Below are 15,295 nucleotides of genomic sequence, written 5' to 3'. Positions count from 1 at the left end.
TTGAAGTGATAGCATAACTCAAAAGTGTCTGTCTGAAAGATCCTGTTGTCCAGATCCTGTTATTTAGTCTAATTACAAAACATTACCAACAATTCTCCACTTTATAAACCATATCTTCTTATCTTTCCATATCTTGTCTTTCTGAACATTGGTGAAAATATAACTGAGCTAACTCAGCAATAAACCGTATAAGTCAATAATAAAGTTTATTTAGAAAGGTCAACATTCCTTGCAGGCTTCTTTCTGACAGGGTCATATTTTTCTCTTTCCCCATCTCTCATGGGAAACTCTCTCTACTTCTTTCATGAAGCGAAGACACAACTCTTCTTGCCATGGCAAGGCCACACACTGGACTGCTACCGGGAGCCCAACAGCATCTTCCACAGCCTATAGGAGAAACGCAAACAGTAAGACAATGTATTCATTACTCAGCGTATTCATCAGGCTTTTCAACTTCTCAAATCAGTCCTTGAACTCAATGTGACTTGAAGTTGGTCAGCAGTTTGGCGGGTCGAATCCCGAGTGCCGCGTAACAGAGTGAGCACCTGTTACTCGTCCCAGCTTCTGCCAACCTAGCAGTTCGAAAGCATGTAAAAATGCAAGTAGAAAAATAGGAACCACTACAGTGGGAAGGTAACAGTGTTCCGTGTGCCTTTGGTGTCTAGTCATGCCGGCCACATGATCACGGAGACGTCCTTGGACAAACGGTGGCTCTTCAGCTTTGAAACGGAGATGAGCACCGGCCCCTAGAGTCGGAAATGACTAGCACGCATGTGCGGGGGGATCTTTACCTTTACCTTTAAGCAGATCTGCCTTCTTCTGTGCAGCACCCACCTATAATCATTGGTATGTGAATGCATGCTTACAAGGGCTGTACTATTAGAGATTTTGTGGTGTACAACATAGGGCTGCCCAATGCTAAAATAATTCTTTAATCTGGACGTTGCAGCAAGATCAAGACTATATATAGCTAGCTAGATAGCAGCCTCTACTCATTCTTGGCTGACCATGAGAAAAGTAAAATTAGTATTTACAGTATCTACCACCAGAAAAATCTTAGAAAGTAACAACCAGAACAACAGCAGTAAACTAGGCAAAGGAAGTGGCTGACTGATTCTTGCTGCCAAGAATGAATGAATGGATGGATAGATGCATCTTAATGGCAATCATCAACCAGAAAAATAGAAGAAAAAATGTGAACACAGAAACAATTATTCTTTTAAATAAAGTTTAGTAACCTTCACATCATTATATCATTTGAATCTGATAATAAAGTTGTACAGACCTGAGCTAGGGGTATACCATAAAGGTATAACTTCTTCTCCAATGAACATTTTCCATAGCGAAAAGTGCTCAAACGCAAATGCAGTCTGACCATATTACTGTCAACAATATTGTCATTTTCAATGAAATCACCAGAATTCCCCTACCTATTCAAAGCTATATCTTTGGCAGATTCTCCTCTTACAGGATTGTGCCAAACTATAGCTCAAATTCCCTTAAAGGAGATCAAAGTCTTTTAAAACTCAGTAGGACCTATTTCAAGCGACGCGGTGGCTTGGTGGGTTAGGACACTGAGATTGTCGATCAGAAGGTTGGCAGTTTGGAGGGTCAAATCCCGAGTGCCACATAACAGAGTGAGCGCCTGTTACTTGTCCCAGCTTCTGCCAACCTAGCAGTTTGAAAGCACGTAAAAATGCAAGTAGAAAAATAGGGACCACTACGGTGGGAAGTGTTATGTATTAAATGTTATGTTATGTATTAAAGGTTATGTATTACATGTAAATAGTTATGAGGTAAAACTGGTCTGGAACATGCGGCAGCTTTTGACAGCTGTCAGAAGCTGCCGAAGGTAAGGCGCAGGCGCAACGGCTTGACAGCTCTCAGCTGTCAGAGCACAGGTAAACAGTGCAGGCACGGCTAACATTGACAGCTCCGGGCTGTCAGAGCTAGCCGCCGCCGATTGGTCCTTGCTGGCAGCGGGAAACCGGTGCGGCTCGGATTGGTCGCCAGCCTGCCAGCTGGGGTATAAAAGTAGGTGCTGTAAATCTGTCTGCTCCCGGTTCGTCACCAATAAAGGTTGTCAACTTGAGCTAGCTGTCTCGCGTGATCCTTACCAGAAGACACTACACTGGCAACGAGGATGGGATGTACTGCTTTGCAAAGCTGAAGTCACTAGCAGGGGAAAGAGAATCTCTTCCGTGGCTCAGAGCTAGTCACAGCTGTAGTCACAGGGTGGGAAGTACAACTTTCTCAAAAACGCTCGCAAAGCAGTGCCCAGGACCGGGACAGTATGGCCAACCTCGGCCATATCTGTGAGTTCGACATTCGCCACCCGGAATGTTGGGAGTCGCACTGGGGCCAGGTCGAAGGGTTCCTGCTGGTCAACAAAATCATGGACGATCGGTTTGTTAATCTGGGAGTTCTAGAACCGGTCAAGGGGGGCGATTGGGAAACCCCAATCGTAACCCCAATTAAACCTAACAGCCAAATCAGAATTTGCACTGACTATAAGGCCACCCTAAACCGAGCATTGAATTCGCACGCTTACCCAGTCCCAGCAGTAAAAGACGTCCTCGCAGCTATACGATCCGGCACCATCTTTGCCAAGCTGGACTTGGCACAGGCGTATTTACAACTACCCGTTACCCAAGAAACCGCAGATGCGCAGACCATTGTTACCCACCACAGGGCTTTCAAAGTGAAGCGCCTGCAATTTGGCATTTCAGCAGCCCCGGGAATTTTCCAGGAAATTATGGAAAAAACCCTTAAAGGAATTCCCGGTGTCTGCCCTTACTTCAATGATATACTAATAGCAGGCGAGTCAGAGGGGGATCTAGCAGACAGATTATGTGAAGTTCTAGGCAGATTCAGAGCAGCAGGGCTCAAACTAAAAAGAGATAAATGCTCTATAGGGGTACCCTCTACCAAGTTCTTAGGTTATAAAATCGACTCCCAAGGAATTCACCCCACCAACGCTAAAATCAAAGCTATCAAATCTGCCCCCACTCCAAAAAACAAGCAGGAATTGCAAGCCTTTTTGGGACTGCTAAACTTTTTTCATACATTCTTGCCCCACAAGGCAACGATTGCAGAACCCCTGCATAGGCTACTCGACAAGGGGACCCCTGGTCCTGGTCTCCTCAGCATGACACCAGTTTCCAGCACCTAAAAAACCTACTCACCAATAAGTCCACTGTAACACTTTTCAGGGAAGAACTGCCCCTATGTATAGCATGCGATGTTTCCCCTTACGGGATCGGGGCAGTTCTAAGTCACTTGACAGAGACGGGAACCCAAAAGCCAATAGCATTTTACTCTAGAACACTTTCAAAACCTAAGCGCAATTACGCTCAAATTGACAGGGAGGCTTTGGCAATCGTTGCCGGCGTGAAAAAATTTCACGACTACCTATATGGACGGCACTTTACAATCTTCACAGACCACAAACCGCTATTAGGAATATTCACATGGGATAAGCAGATGCCCCAAATTCTGCCTCCCCGAATCTTAAGGTGGTTTACCTTTTTATCTGCTTATTCGTTCAAACTGATCCACAAGCCAGGGAAGGAAATGGGTCATGCTGACGGGCTAAGTAGACTTCCCCTACCTATAAATGACCCCAACCCCGCCCCAACGGGCAACATCCTAGCAATTTTAGAATTACCAGAATGCCCCTTATCTGCTAAAGATATAGCCACCGCCACTGCTACGAATAATACCATGAGCAGAATACTAAACTGGGTCGCCTCCGGATGGCAAGCGAAATGCCCCGGTCCTGAGTTCCAGGCATATTTCTCCAGGAGACTGGAACTGTCATCCCATCTAGGATGCGTACTGTGGGGTAATAGGGTCGTTGTCCCTGACAAACATAGACCCAAGGTTTTGCGCACACTGCATGAGGGGCACCCGGGTACAGTAAAAATGAAGGCATTGGCTAGAAGCTACGTTTGGTGGCCTGGCATAGATAAAGATATCGAGGCACATGTAGCTGGCTGCTACCCCTGCCAGCTTGCTAGACCTGCACAACCGCACGCCCCCGTCCACAAATGGGAGGCAACCAAAAATCCTTGGTCCCGGGTGCACTTAGATTTTGCAAGACCCTTCCAGGGACAGGTGTTTCTGATAGCAGTAGACAGCTATTCCAGGTGGCTTGAGGTCGTGCCTGTCAGCAGCATGACTACGGCTGCCACAGTACAGGTACTAAGGGGGCTTTTTGCCACACACGGACTTCCTGATGCACTGGTCTCGGATAACGGCCCCCAATTTACTTCCCGTGAATTCCAGATTTTCACCATGGAGAACTCTATTAGGCACGTCACATCGGCTCTGTTCCACCCCTCGTCTAATGGCTTGGCTAAGGTTATGGTGAAATCCACAAAAGATGCACTACGGAAAATTATCACGGGGAACTGGCACCGCAGGTTAGCTCAATTCCTTCTAGCCCAACACACCACCCCCTGCAAGGCTACAGGGAAGTCACCAGCAGAACTGCGTTGGGGGAGACGCCTGGTAACCAGACTTGACAGATTACACCCCGACAGGGCAACTGCAGAACCGGAACAACCCCTTCAGCACAGAACCTTGGGAAATGGACAAATCGTTTGGGCAAGAAACTATGGGGGAGGGAACAAATGGATTCAGGGGGTTGTAATTGAGCGAACGGGACCCTTATCATACATAATTGACACTGGAAATAACTGCCACATATGTCGACATATTGACCAATTACAGCAGCGCAGCACTCAAAACATGGGGGAAAAGGACAGCGAGTCACTTCCAATGCCTAGCACCACCACCAGAATGAATAACACCCCCCCCCCGCATAACACCCCCAATAAGCACAACTAACGATGGAAACCACGAATCTCCAGAACCAGACCCAAGACAAGTAATTGTGCATCCAGAACCAGGGGAAGGGGAGCCTATCGTAGCAACACCCCTCCGCCGTTCAATAAGAACCAAAAAAACCCAGCCTACTTAAGAGACTACCAGTGGGGTACCCAATATAAAAGCAACCAAGAAGGGTAACCCACCAGTTCAGGGGAGGGGTAAGGGGTGTTATGTATTAAATGTTATGTTATGTATTAAAGGTTATGTATTACATGTAAATAGTTATGAGGTAAAACTGGTCTGGAACACGCGGCAGCTTTTGACAGCTGTCAGAAGCTGCCGAATGTAAGGCGTAGCCACAACGGTTTGACAGCTCTCAGCTGTCAGAGCACAGGTAAACAGCGCAGGTGTGGCTAACATTGACAGCTCCGGGCTGTCAGAGCTAGCCGCCGCCGATTGGTCATTGCCGGCAGCGGGAAACCGGCGCGGCTCGGATTGGTCACCAGCCTGCCAGCTGGGGTATAAAAGTAGGCGCTGTAAATCTGTCTGTGCCCGGTTCCTCACCAATAAAAGTTGTCAACTTGAGCCAGCTGTCTCGCGTGATCCTTACCAGAAGGCACTACAGGAAGGTAACAGCGTTCCGTGTGCCTTTGGCGTCTAGTCATGCCGGCAACATGACCACAGAGACATCCTCGGACAAGCGCTGGCTCTTCGGCTTTGAAACGGACATCAGCACCGGCCCCTAGAGTCAGAAACGACTAGCACGCATGTGCGGGGGAACCTTTACCTTTTTTACCTTTAGGACCTATTTCAATTAAATAGATTCATGCTCAAATAAAAAAAAAATAAAGTTCAGTTTTCTTTATTAATAACAGGGATCCAACTCAAACTCAACACAGCCAATGAATGAGGAGCGTCTCTGACAATTTGCCATGGCCAACTTACCATAGCCAAGTTACAATGGCCAACTTGCCATGACCAACTTGCTGTGGGATAACTCATGACAGCCAACTCACCACGGGACAACTCACTGAGAGAGAAGAGCTACACTAATATCAAAGAAAGGATGGAATAGAATCATTAAAGAAAGGATAGGAAAAGAGGGACAAAATGAAATGTGAATGACAAAAATTAAAATATGTTTTTATTTTAAATAATTAGATTGAATTGTTAATTTGTCCCATGGCTAATTGTCCTGAGGTGAGTTGGCCGTGGCAAGTTGGCTGCAGCAAGTTGTCCCATTCTGGAATGAAGCAACTTTGAATATTCTCCAAGAGACCATTCCCAAAACTTCTTCAAAGTAAACGAGTCACCAAATTTCACTGATCTCAGGTAAGCAGCCAGGAAGCATCCAGTCTGCTAAAGGTTTGCACAACCGAGTAATATCTTTATTCCCGAGTAATATCTTAATGGCAATTGCATTTCTGGCTGTTAACTGACCTCCTTCATTCTCTTATCCCAGAAGTCTCCATAGTGCCCTTTGTAATGCTTCAGCTCTTCTTCATCTGTTTGTGTAACTGTTGTGACTGGTACAACTCCAGCAGGAAAATTCAAGACATTGTATAGATGGGTATAAGTAGTAGCCACTGGAAAAGATACCATCTACAAGTTATTTATTTCTCAACAGGATTGGACCATTGTTTTGTGACTGTAACATATTAATAGCATAACAGCACAATGCATTCTCCACAGATGCTACCCAATTCCATCCTCCACAAGCAAGGAGACCAAATGAGGTGGATACCACTACCACCATCACAATCTGCTGGCAGTGATGCAGTTGCCCAAGGGGTGAGAGACTGTGGCTTTTATGAGAAAATCAGCTAATAAAATATGTTGCACATGTGCTCAAGAGTTGCCAGCATCCCTTGTACCTTGTCCCGAAAGAGGGAGGACGGAAACGTAACCTTTTCAGAACAATTTTCCTTCTTATTACAGTTGAGGTCCACAACCGCTATATAACTACATGAATATAGTAACAATAGAGCTGTGCTTCAGGGTAATAGCTTTCTGGTGAGGAAATTGGAACAATATTCAAGTGTGGGAAAAGGTCTAGTGCTTGCAGAAAAATAGCATCATGTTCTCTTCAGGGATTTTCTTTAAAAAAAAATAAAAAAAAAATTGAGGAATAAGGAAATGAGCCTGAAATGTCAGGCCAGATGCTTGTCTTGCATTATTTCATCATTAGATAAAATAATCTGAAATGGCTCTAAGAACAGTTGCAAAATTGTTCAGGGTGGATACTTAGGATTGCACCACTTGGCAGCCATAAGCTGCTTGGGCCTCAAGGTAAATCTGGTGGAAAACAGCTAGTTTAGCCTCCTCTCTGAAACACGGTCCATCCCTTCATCTTGGCAATGACCTGTTTGGACTACAGTTAGCACAGCTCCTGACTGATGAGTTCCCTATTGATGCTAGGGCACCAAGTGCTTTCCTTTCTAAGGGTGGGTCTCTGTGTCACATACTTTCTATCTACAGATTTTTTTTTGTTGCTTCTGTCTTCAGTGTGAGACCTTCGACCTTCCCTATCCCAATGTTTGATGTTCTTTGTTCATGCATCTAGCATTTCATTAATCTGTTGGTGATCTGGTTACAAAAAGAAAGGACTTGCAGTTCACCAGTGAACCCTAACAGAACTCTAAAGTTATTTAATTGTGGAGTGTCAAGTCTCCACACATGAATGTTGAACCTGTTTTGCAAATCACTGGTGTTTTTATGTGTATATAGGAAGTCAGTGCAAGGCCTGTGATGTGCCTTGTAGATCTAAACACACTTAGGGATTATGTGGAAAGGGATTTCAAAAGTGGGCAGGCAACACAGCAGTTCAGACCTAAGGAGTAGCAACTAGTAACCAAAGTGGGAAACTGTTCTCACCCCTACAGTGCACACTAGTCATTTGAGTGAGTGTCTTGCCAAAATGTAATAAAGCAAAACAGATGGACCTCCTGGCACACCTTGTTCTGGTAGAAGGTAAAAAAAAAAACAGCCCTTCTTATGCAAACCAAGAAAAAATGGGTGGAGATTGTCTTCAGAACAGGCTGGGGACAAGGTTCCTACCCTTGAGAAATAGGAAATGGACTATCTGCTCACAGGAGTAAACAGGATATGAGGGTGAGCCTCAGAATGAGTTTACTGAACTAATGTACCCCTATCAACCAAGATCATATCTAACAAAATAACATATAGTATGTATGTACATATGTATGTATTTTCTGATTTGCCTGATAATCTGAAGAACCAAATTGGTCAGTTCTGAACTGACTGTTACGTTTTATTATTAATCTATTATTTTACTGCAGTACTGCCATTATTATCTAGAAAGCAGCTCTATTTCCTTTACAATGTTACCTGCCAGAATCTGCTTCCTCACTTTCATTTTACTCTAACTGGAAGCTACATTCTGACTGTATCTTTTGATCACCCAACCAATATCCTCACCTGTAACAGGTTTCTTAATTCATTCTACATGCTTTCCTGCAAGGAGGTTTTGAGGGCACAAATTGAAGCTGGACGTAATGAGCACCTAGTTCACCAAATTAGAGTGCTATATAATTTGATAGCTATAGTCTACCACCTTTTATGATCCCCTCTGTCTAATGCATCTACCCCTTCTTATAGTTTGTTTCTATGTATGTGTATGTGTGTATACATACACCCACACACACACATTGTTTTAATATCTTCTATTTTTCATTTTTTTAAGACTATGATGTACCTTCTATGCTTTGTAATTGACTGTACTCCACTCTCCTTATGCTTGTATATGACTATAATAAAGATTTGATTTGACTGATTAGTGATTAGTGGCATATGTGGCCTCATCTGACAGTGCCTTCTTCCCAATCAGCTCAGGAGCTGAAGTGATCAAAAGAATGATGACAGAGCTTCAAAAAGAAGGAGCAGTGCACACCGTCCACTTTGCACGACTGTTTTTTCACACTTCTGGAATCTAACCCTTCTTAGAACAGGCATAAGAACAAAGGTACACAGAGAAAGTTACAGTGGGGTTATGATTTGATACCAAATAGTTTGCCAGCATATCCTAGATTAAAGGCTGGGCCCAAAGCAGGACAAAGCACAACATCCAGCTTCAACTTTCTCCATTCTGCAATGAATTCATCACGGTAAGCCTGGAAAGAAAGAAAATACAATGGGTGGAGTATAAGGGCATAATGCTACTTGATCAACATGTTCAATTTCAGCTTCCTTTATCCCATATAGGCCCCTATAGCTTCTAGGCACTAGATCAAGACTTTCAGAAAAATGCAGAGTGGGGATGTACCATTGGATATAATCACTATACCATGGATACCATACCCTACTCTGAAGAATGATTTTTCCCAGCAGCTTCATGTAAATATTAAACAATAGGGGCAGCAATCATGGCTAGTGCACAAATAAGTAGTTGCTGGGTCAATCTCTTTTCCTTTTCAACAATTGACTGGAACTGTCCACTCAGCAAAAAGAACCACTGCAAGATAATCCTTCTAATTCCAAACTTCACAGGCAGTTCAGAAGGGTTACCATGGCTGATGATCTTGAAATCTGTTGAGATGTTGATCGTCCCTAGGATTACAGTCCCCCCCAGTCATTTCAATGGCCATCTACTAACACAACCAAGGCAGTTTCCTCCCATGTCCAACAACTAATGGAAAGGAAAACAGATAACCCATTGGCTAGGACATTCTGTAGGTGATTTCCAATCATCTTCTCAACGTTTTTTCCCACAAGGGGAGATTGGAGACAGGGCAATAACTGTTAAGGATGCCTGAATCCAAGGAATGTATCTTAAGGACGGGAACAAACCAGATCTTCCTTCAAGACTGCAGACAATGTTTTCTCCCATAAAGACAGAGAAGCATGGCAAGTTAGAGTAGAATGTTAAAAAAAAACACTGAAGTTTCTAGCTCTCAAAACTAAGGATAAAAATTTGATAAGTGCTAAAGAAAGCTCTGGGCTTAAGCATGTGCCACAAGCAGCTATTACAGACTCCAAGTACAGAGAACCTGAACGGTCCTTGGGACTTTATCTCTTTTGATTTCTTTTCCCAACTTTTATCTATCTCTGATTTATCCAACTAATACCTTTCATCAGTTCATTTGTGATAAAATATGTGTTCTTCCTATGAAATCAGGCCTTACATTCTAACATCTCAAAAAATTAAATTAGAAACACGTAGTCTCTCAAGACTGTTTGCAGGATCATTTCAGGATTTCAAATGTGAATGCTGATATAATCAGCAAAATGGCCCTAATTCCAAAAGGCACAAAGGTCATATAATAAATATTATATTTTCTAATCTGAGATAGTAGCTACTAGCAAATTCTGTGAATGTTTAACTTACATTCAGTTGTATGTTATCTGACACTCCCAGTATGAGCAGGTACTTCTAAATGCATTTTTAAATGAGCTAGAGGTCATACAAAGCCTTGCTCTTAACAAATAAATCTCAGAAGCTCAACTAACCTAAACTTTGTACAGTAATGTGCCCACTAAAGACGTCTCCTCCAATCTTCTACTCCTTTCAGAAGTGCATAGCATATCTATTGTCAAGGGTTATGGGAATTGTAGTCCCGCCCATCTAAAGTGGCCAGATTCAAGAAGTCAGTTAATGTTCCTTAGCACTGGAAAAACAGAAAGTTAGGATGGAAGACAAGTGCTGATAGATTATTGTATTAAGGGTAGGTTATGAGATAATAAATAACAACAGTGCTAATTACCTGAATGGTCTGGGCAAACAGATGTTGAAATGTAATAATACAATAGTGAGTGGCATGTTTACTTCTGCTTATTTAGCAACTTTGTATATGCTTAGGAAAAAATAGAATGAGGAAAGCATGGGGTTTTCCTGCAAGAAAGCCATTTATGACTCTGCATGTGCTGGAATGTGCAGCTAAATAAAGAGTTGGGGAAATGTTGGCAGTAGCACTGCAGCTTCTCAGGGAAGAGGCAATGCATTCCAGAAAGGAGCCCAAGACAAGAGACTGTGCTGTCCTAAACTAGATATGGGAGGAAGGAAAAGGTTTGGTGTAGCCACACCCTACAGGGTATATCTGTTAGGTTAGAAAGTTATAGCTTTAGTCTGGCAAGATTCTGCATATTGGGTATAAGCAAATATACCTAATACCAAATGGATTTGATTAGATCTCACTGTTTCTTCTTTGGGTTTGGGTCTGACACTATGAGATAAATTATCCAGGGAAGATGCCCATGTTACAAGAAGGGATAGTCAGTTGGTTGAGTTAGGATCTGGGGTTATTAATATGATGGTAACATATAAATTAAGTTGAATTGGAATGATCCTTAATGAAGAACTATGAAATAGCTTTCCACCTGCAAAATAGTATACTAAGTTTAATGACGTTTTTCTCAAGAGTTATCCTAGGATCTTGTCCTTAGAGTTGAGCTAAACCTGATCAGGGAAAGAGGACTCTTAACAATCACAGGAATGTATCCTGATACCCTTGAGTACAACTTCAAATACAAGATGATGATGATGATGATGATGAGGATGATGATGATGATGATGATGATAATAATAATAATAATAATGATAATAATAATAATAATAATAATAATAATAATAATAATAATAATAATAATAATAATAATAATAATGTTGGAAGGGACCACAGAGGTCATCTAGTCCAAGCCCCTGCTCAGGCAGGAAACCCTATACCATTTCAGATAAATGGCTGTCCAATCTCTTCTTAAAAACTTTCAGTGTTGGAGCATTCACAGCTTCTGGAGGCAGGTTGTTCCACTGGTTAATTGTTCTAACTGTCAGGAAGTTTCTCCTTAGTTCTAGATTGCTTCTCTCTTTGATTAGTTTCCATCCGTTGCTTTTTGTCTTGCCTTCAGGTGCTTTGGAGAATAGACTGACTCCCTCTTCTTTGTGGCAGCCCCTGAGATATTGGAATACTGCTATCATGTCCCCTCTCATCCTTCTCTTCATTAAACTAGACATACCCAATTCCAGCAACCATTCCTATCTGAGGAATAATCAGAGAGCTTACTGATAAAATGGTAATGTATCTTTATGAAGTTCCTCCCCGCAGTTTGGCAATTTTCCTGTTACAGATACCTGATGTACATCGTATTGATAAAAATGTAGAAGGCTTGGTTAAGTCCTAAGCTTCAACTGTTGGCATGAAACTTGTCCTACCATATGGTACCATTGATATCCCACAGGACACATGTGGCTACTGCCAATTAAATTGGATCATGGAATTCCTAGTGCATAAAAACAAGTGCAGGACTTTGTGACTGTATCTTCTCATTTTTTGTGTATTAGGAATAAAATCCACCTATTCACTAATTCCATTTTCTTTAGCCATGAAGCTGTTGCTTTGCAAACAAGCTCATGAATGATTGGAAAAGAAGTTGAGAAACTTCATATGGTGTTTCTCCATTTCACCATCCAATCCAATTAGGTCATCATTTCTGACCACTTTTTTAAAACCATCTGGTGACGTGTGTTACAGGAAATAGTAATAGTCTCAATTGCATACTGATGCGCCATAAAAAAACCATTAAGGTATTTGCTTCAACTATAAGTCTAGTATCCATAATATACAGAGGTAACCCTATAGGAAGATTGTGTAATATAAGGGGCTTCATTAATTATTCTTTTCAATTCTTTCTGTTCAGTATTGAAAACCCGGGGCTGCATTCCTTTTTTGTTCTGGTTGGGAAATAACTGAGAGAATTAGAATCTTTGGCCAATTGACATAAACAAGCTGACTCACCATCCGATCCACATTGTTCTTCCAGAGTTTTTTGACTGACCTAGAATTTGAAGAAATCATGAGAATCAACATTAGCATACTAACAAAGAAAGATCAACAAAATAGTTATGCATAGAATCATAAAACTGTAGAGTTGTATGGGACCCATCTCTGAACCTGTGCACCAACTGTTCAACATGTTGTTGCTCTGTGCTTAAGGAGGCCATCTATATTCTCACTGGCAGGGATTTTAATGGCTTGCCCCATCCCCTAAATCATACCAATAGCAGCTTGCTGCTATAATAATTAAATACAAAATTGACAGACCTATTGGGTACTAGCATTTTCCTGGTCTTATTGCACAGAAGAAGCAAAAGTGGTGCTCAACTTATAATCACAAGTGGGACTGGAAATTCCGTGTGATTGTTAAGTAAGTGATGCTTGATTTTATGGCCCTTTTTCCCCCCCACAATGGCCATTAAACAAATCATGCAGTTGTTAAGCAAATTCAGCTTTCCTCATTGACTTCGCTTGTCGGAAGCCCCCTGGGATGGTTATAAGTGACCGTGGGGTGCTGGAATCATTGTACAAACCTGTCAGTTAACAAGTGGCCAAATTTTGATCGTGTGACTACAAAGACACTGCAACAGTTGTAAGTGTGAGGACCAGTTTTAAATTACTTTTTTCAGTAGTGTTGTAACTTTGAACGGTAGTTAAATTATCATAAGTCAAGGACCGCCTACAGATCATGCTGAACAGCTACGAGAAGAAGGAGCCTTATACTCTATTGCTGGCTAAAAAAAGGACACTAACCAAGTGACAGTTCTGTTATGTGCAGAATGTAAATACGTCCATTTCTGCAGTGTCTCGAAGTCTAAATAAATCTGAAGAAAATCAGGACAGCACAAGACAATTTTAGCTAATTCTGGAATTGCTAGGAAGGATTGATTGTCTGAAGGTTGCAGTCCCAACCCATTTGAAAGGCATCAGGAGGCAAGAAGTTATTATAAAACCTCAAGTAATAATAGTGGGTATTTATTCACGATGCAGTCAGGATTTAACTGCATTCCACATCTTTGTTTGCTTCTCCATAATAAATATACAAAATGACATTGAAATTCCTTCAGGCCACTGAAACAAGTACCTGAACCTAGTCTTTAGAAACCCTGGAATGTCACTCTTTCCACAGCATGTCAGTTACCATCTGTAAATCCAAACATCGTGATTGTTCCAAATCATTTAAATTAAAATATTTTCCTATGTCCAACTTCTGTGAAATGCAGTACAGTGGCCGATGCACTGCTGTCCTCTGCTGGAGAGAACGTAGCATGACCGTTCAAAGTTTAAATAGTTGTATATAATAACCAAAAGACAACTCCTTAGAGCAAAGCATACTGTCCCATTACGCTGTTCCTTCCCTACATATGTCCCAGTTTAAGCAAATCTTAACAGAACTGATGCTTTGGCAGCAGTTTGGAAAATATTGAGTACATACGAACTGTTGCTTGTATGTACACTGAGAACTTGTGCATCGGAGACAAATTCCTTGTGTGTCCAATCACACTTGGCCAAAGTATTCTATTCTATTCGTTTCTCTGGGAGGGTCTTAGTGGACATACATATTACCACATACCCATGCATATAAAAATACAGTTATATGAAATATAATATAGCTAAATGAAAAGGTATAAACTATGCACATGTGCAAGGACAACAACCGGCTTTAAAAACAAAAATTTCCTTTCTTATATTACTTCTACTTTTCCTGAGTAACATCTACTACAAATACTGTTATAAAAGGATTTTCCTATTAGTATAACAGTACACTACTGCATAGGTTGGTACTGCATCCTGGAGAAACCTAAGTGTGTGGTTGTTAAGAGGTGACACTGATAGATGGCACACGGTAAATCCAAAGGCTGATATTGCAGGAACAACATGCATTCAAGGAAGGAAATGCCATAATATTCTCTTACCCTACACCAAGGAGGGCACGCAGATGTCGGGAGACTCGTGGGAACTAAAATAAAAACACTGCATTAGAAAATCACATATAGCAAGAGGTTATATTACACAGTATTAAACAAACCTACTGACTATGCTAAAGCCTTTGATTGTGTGGATCATAACAAACTGTGGCAAGTTCTTAAAGGGATGGGCGTACCAGACCATCTTATTTGTCTCTTGAGAAACCTATATGTGGGCCAAGAAGCAACAGTGAGAACTGGACATGGAACCACTGATTGGTTCAAAATTGGGAAAGGAGTCCGGCAAGGGTGTATACTGTCGCCCTGCCTATTTAACTTATATGCAGAGCACATCATGAGAAAGGCAGGGCTACATGAATCAAAAGTTGGAATTAAGATTGCCAGAAGAAATATCAACAACCTAAGATATGCAGATGATACCACTCTAATGGCAGAAAGTGAAGAAGAACTAAAGAGCCATCAGTTCCTCAGCTCCAGTGGAAATACTGCCATTGGTTGACAAAACGCTCCACCATGTTGTAGAAGTTACCATCTGATTTGCCAGTATCTTGTGAAAGTAGGCAGTCACTTAAAACAGCTGGGCTTAACCCAAGCAAAAAGTGATATACTTTCAAGAAGAAGAGGTACAGGTAGTTCTCAACCTATGACCACAGTTTGGAACCAGAATTTCTGTTGCTAAGCAAGCTGGTTGTTAAGTGAGTTGTGCCTGACTTTATGACCTTTTTTGCCACAGTTGTTAAGTGAATC

At 41.9% G+C, this 15,295-nt stretch overlaps 1 protein-coding gene across 1 annotated transcript in view; it reads right to left on the bottom strand.

Moving 5' to 3' along the window:
* Positions 1 to 252: 252 nt before the first annotated feature.
* Positions 253 to 15,295, bottom strand: part of LOC308665945 (vitamin D3 hydroxylase-associated protein-like) — a gene marked incomplete at its 3' end in the record, with an annotated part of 48,121 nt that continues 33,078 nt past the window's right edge. The window contains exons 12-16 of the mRNA XM_081324335.1: positions 14,537 to 14,580; positions 12,582 to 12,621; positions 8,855 to 8,963; positions 6,274 to 6,419; positions 253 to 387 (exon numbers count right to left, since the gene is read on the bottom strand). Of these exons, the coding sequence (XP_081180461.1) occupies positions 253 to 387; positions 6,274 to 6,419; positions 8,855 to 8,963; positions 12,582 to 12,621; positions 14,537 to 14,580 (474 nt within the window). The remainder of the gene's footprint in view (positions 388 to 6,273; positions 6,420 to 8,854; positions 8,964 to 12,581; positions 12,622 to 14,536; positions 14,581 to 15,295) is intronic.

Source organism: Vipera berus (assembly GCF_964194415.1).
Source record: "Vipera berus genome assembly, chromosome: 3".
Taxonomy (NCBI): domain Eukaryota; kingdom Metazoa; phylum Chordata; class Lepidosauria; order Squamata; family Viperidae; genus Vipera; species Vipera berus.
Note: the sequence above shows the minus strand (reverse complement) of the source record. Positions and strands in the feature narration are given on the sequence as shown.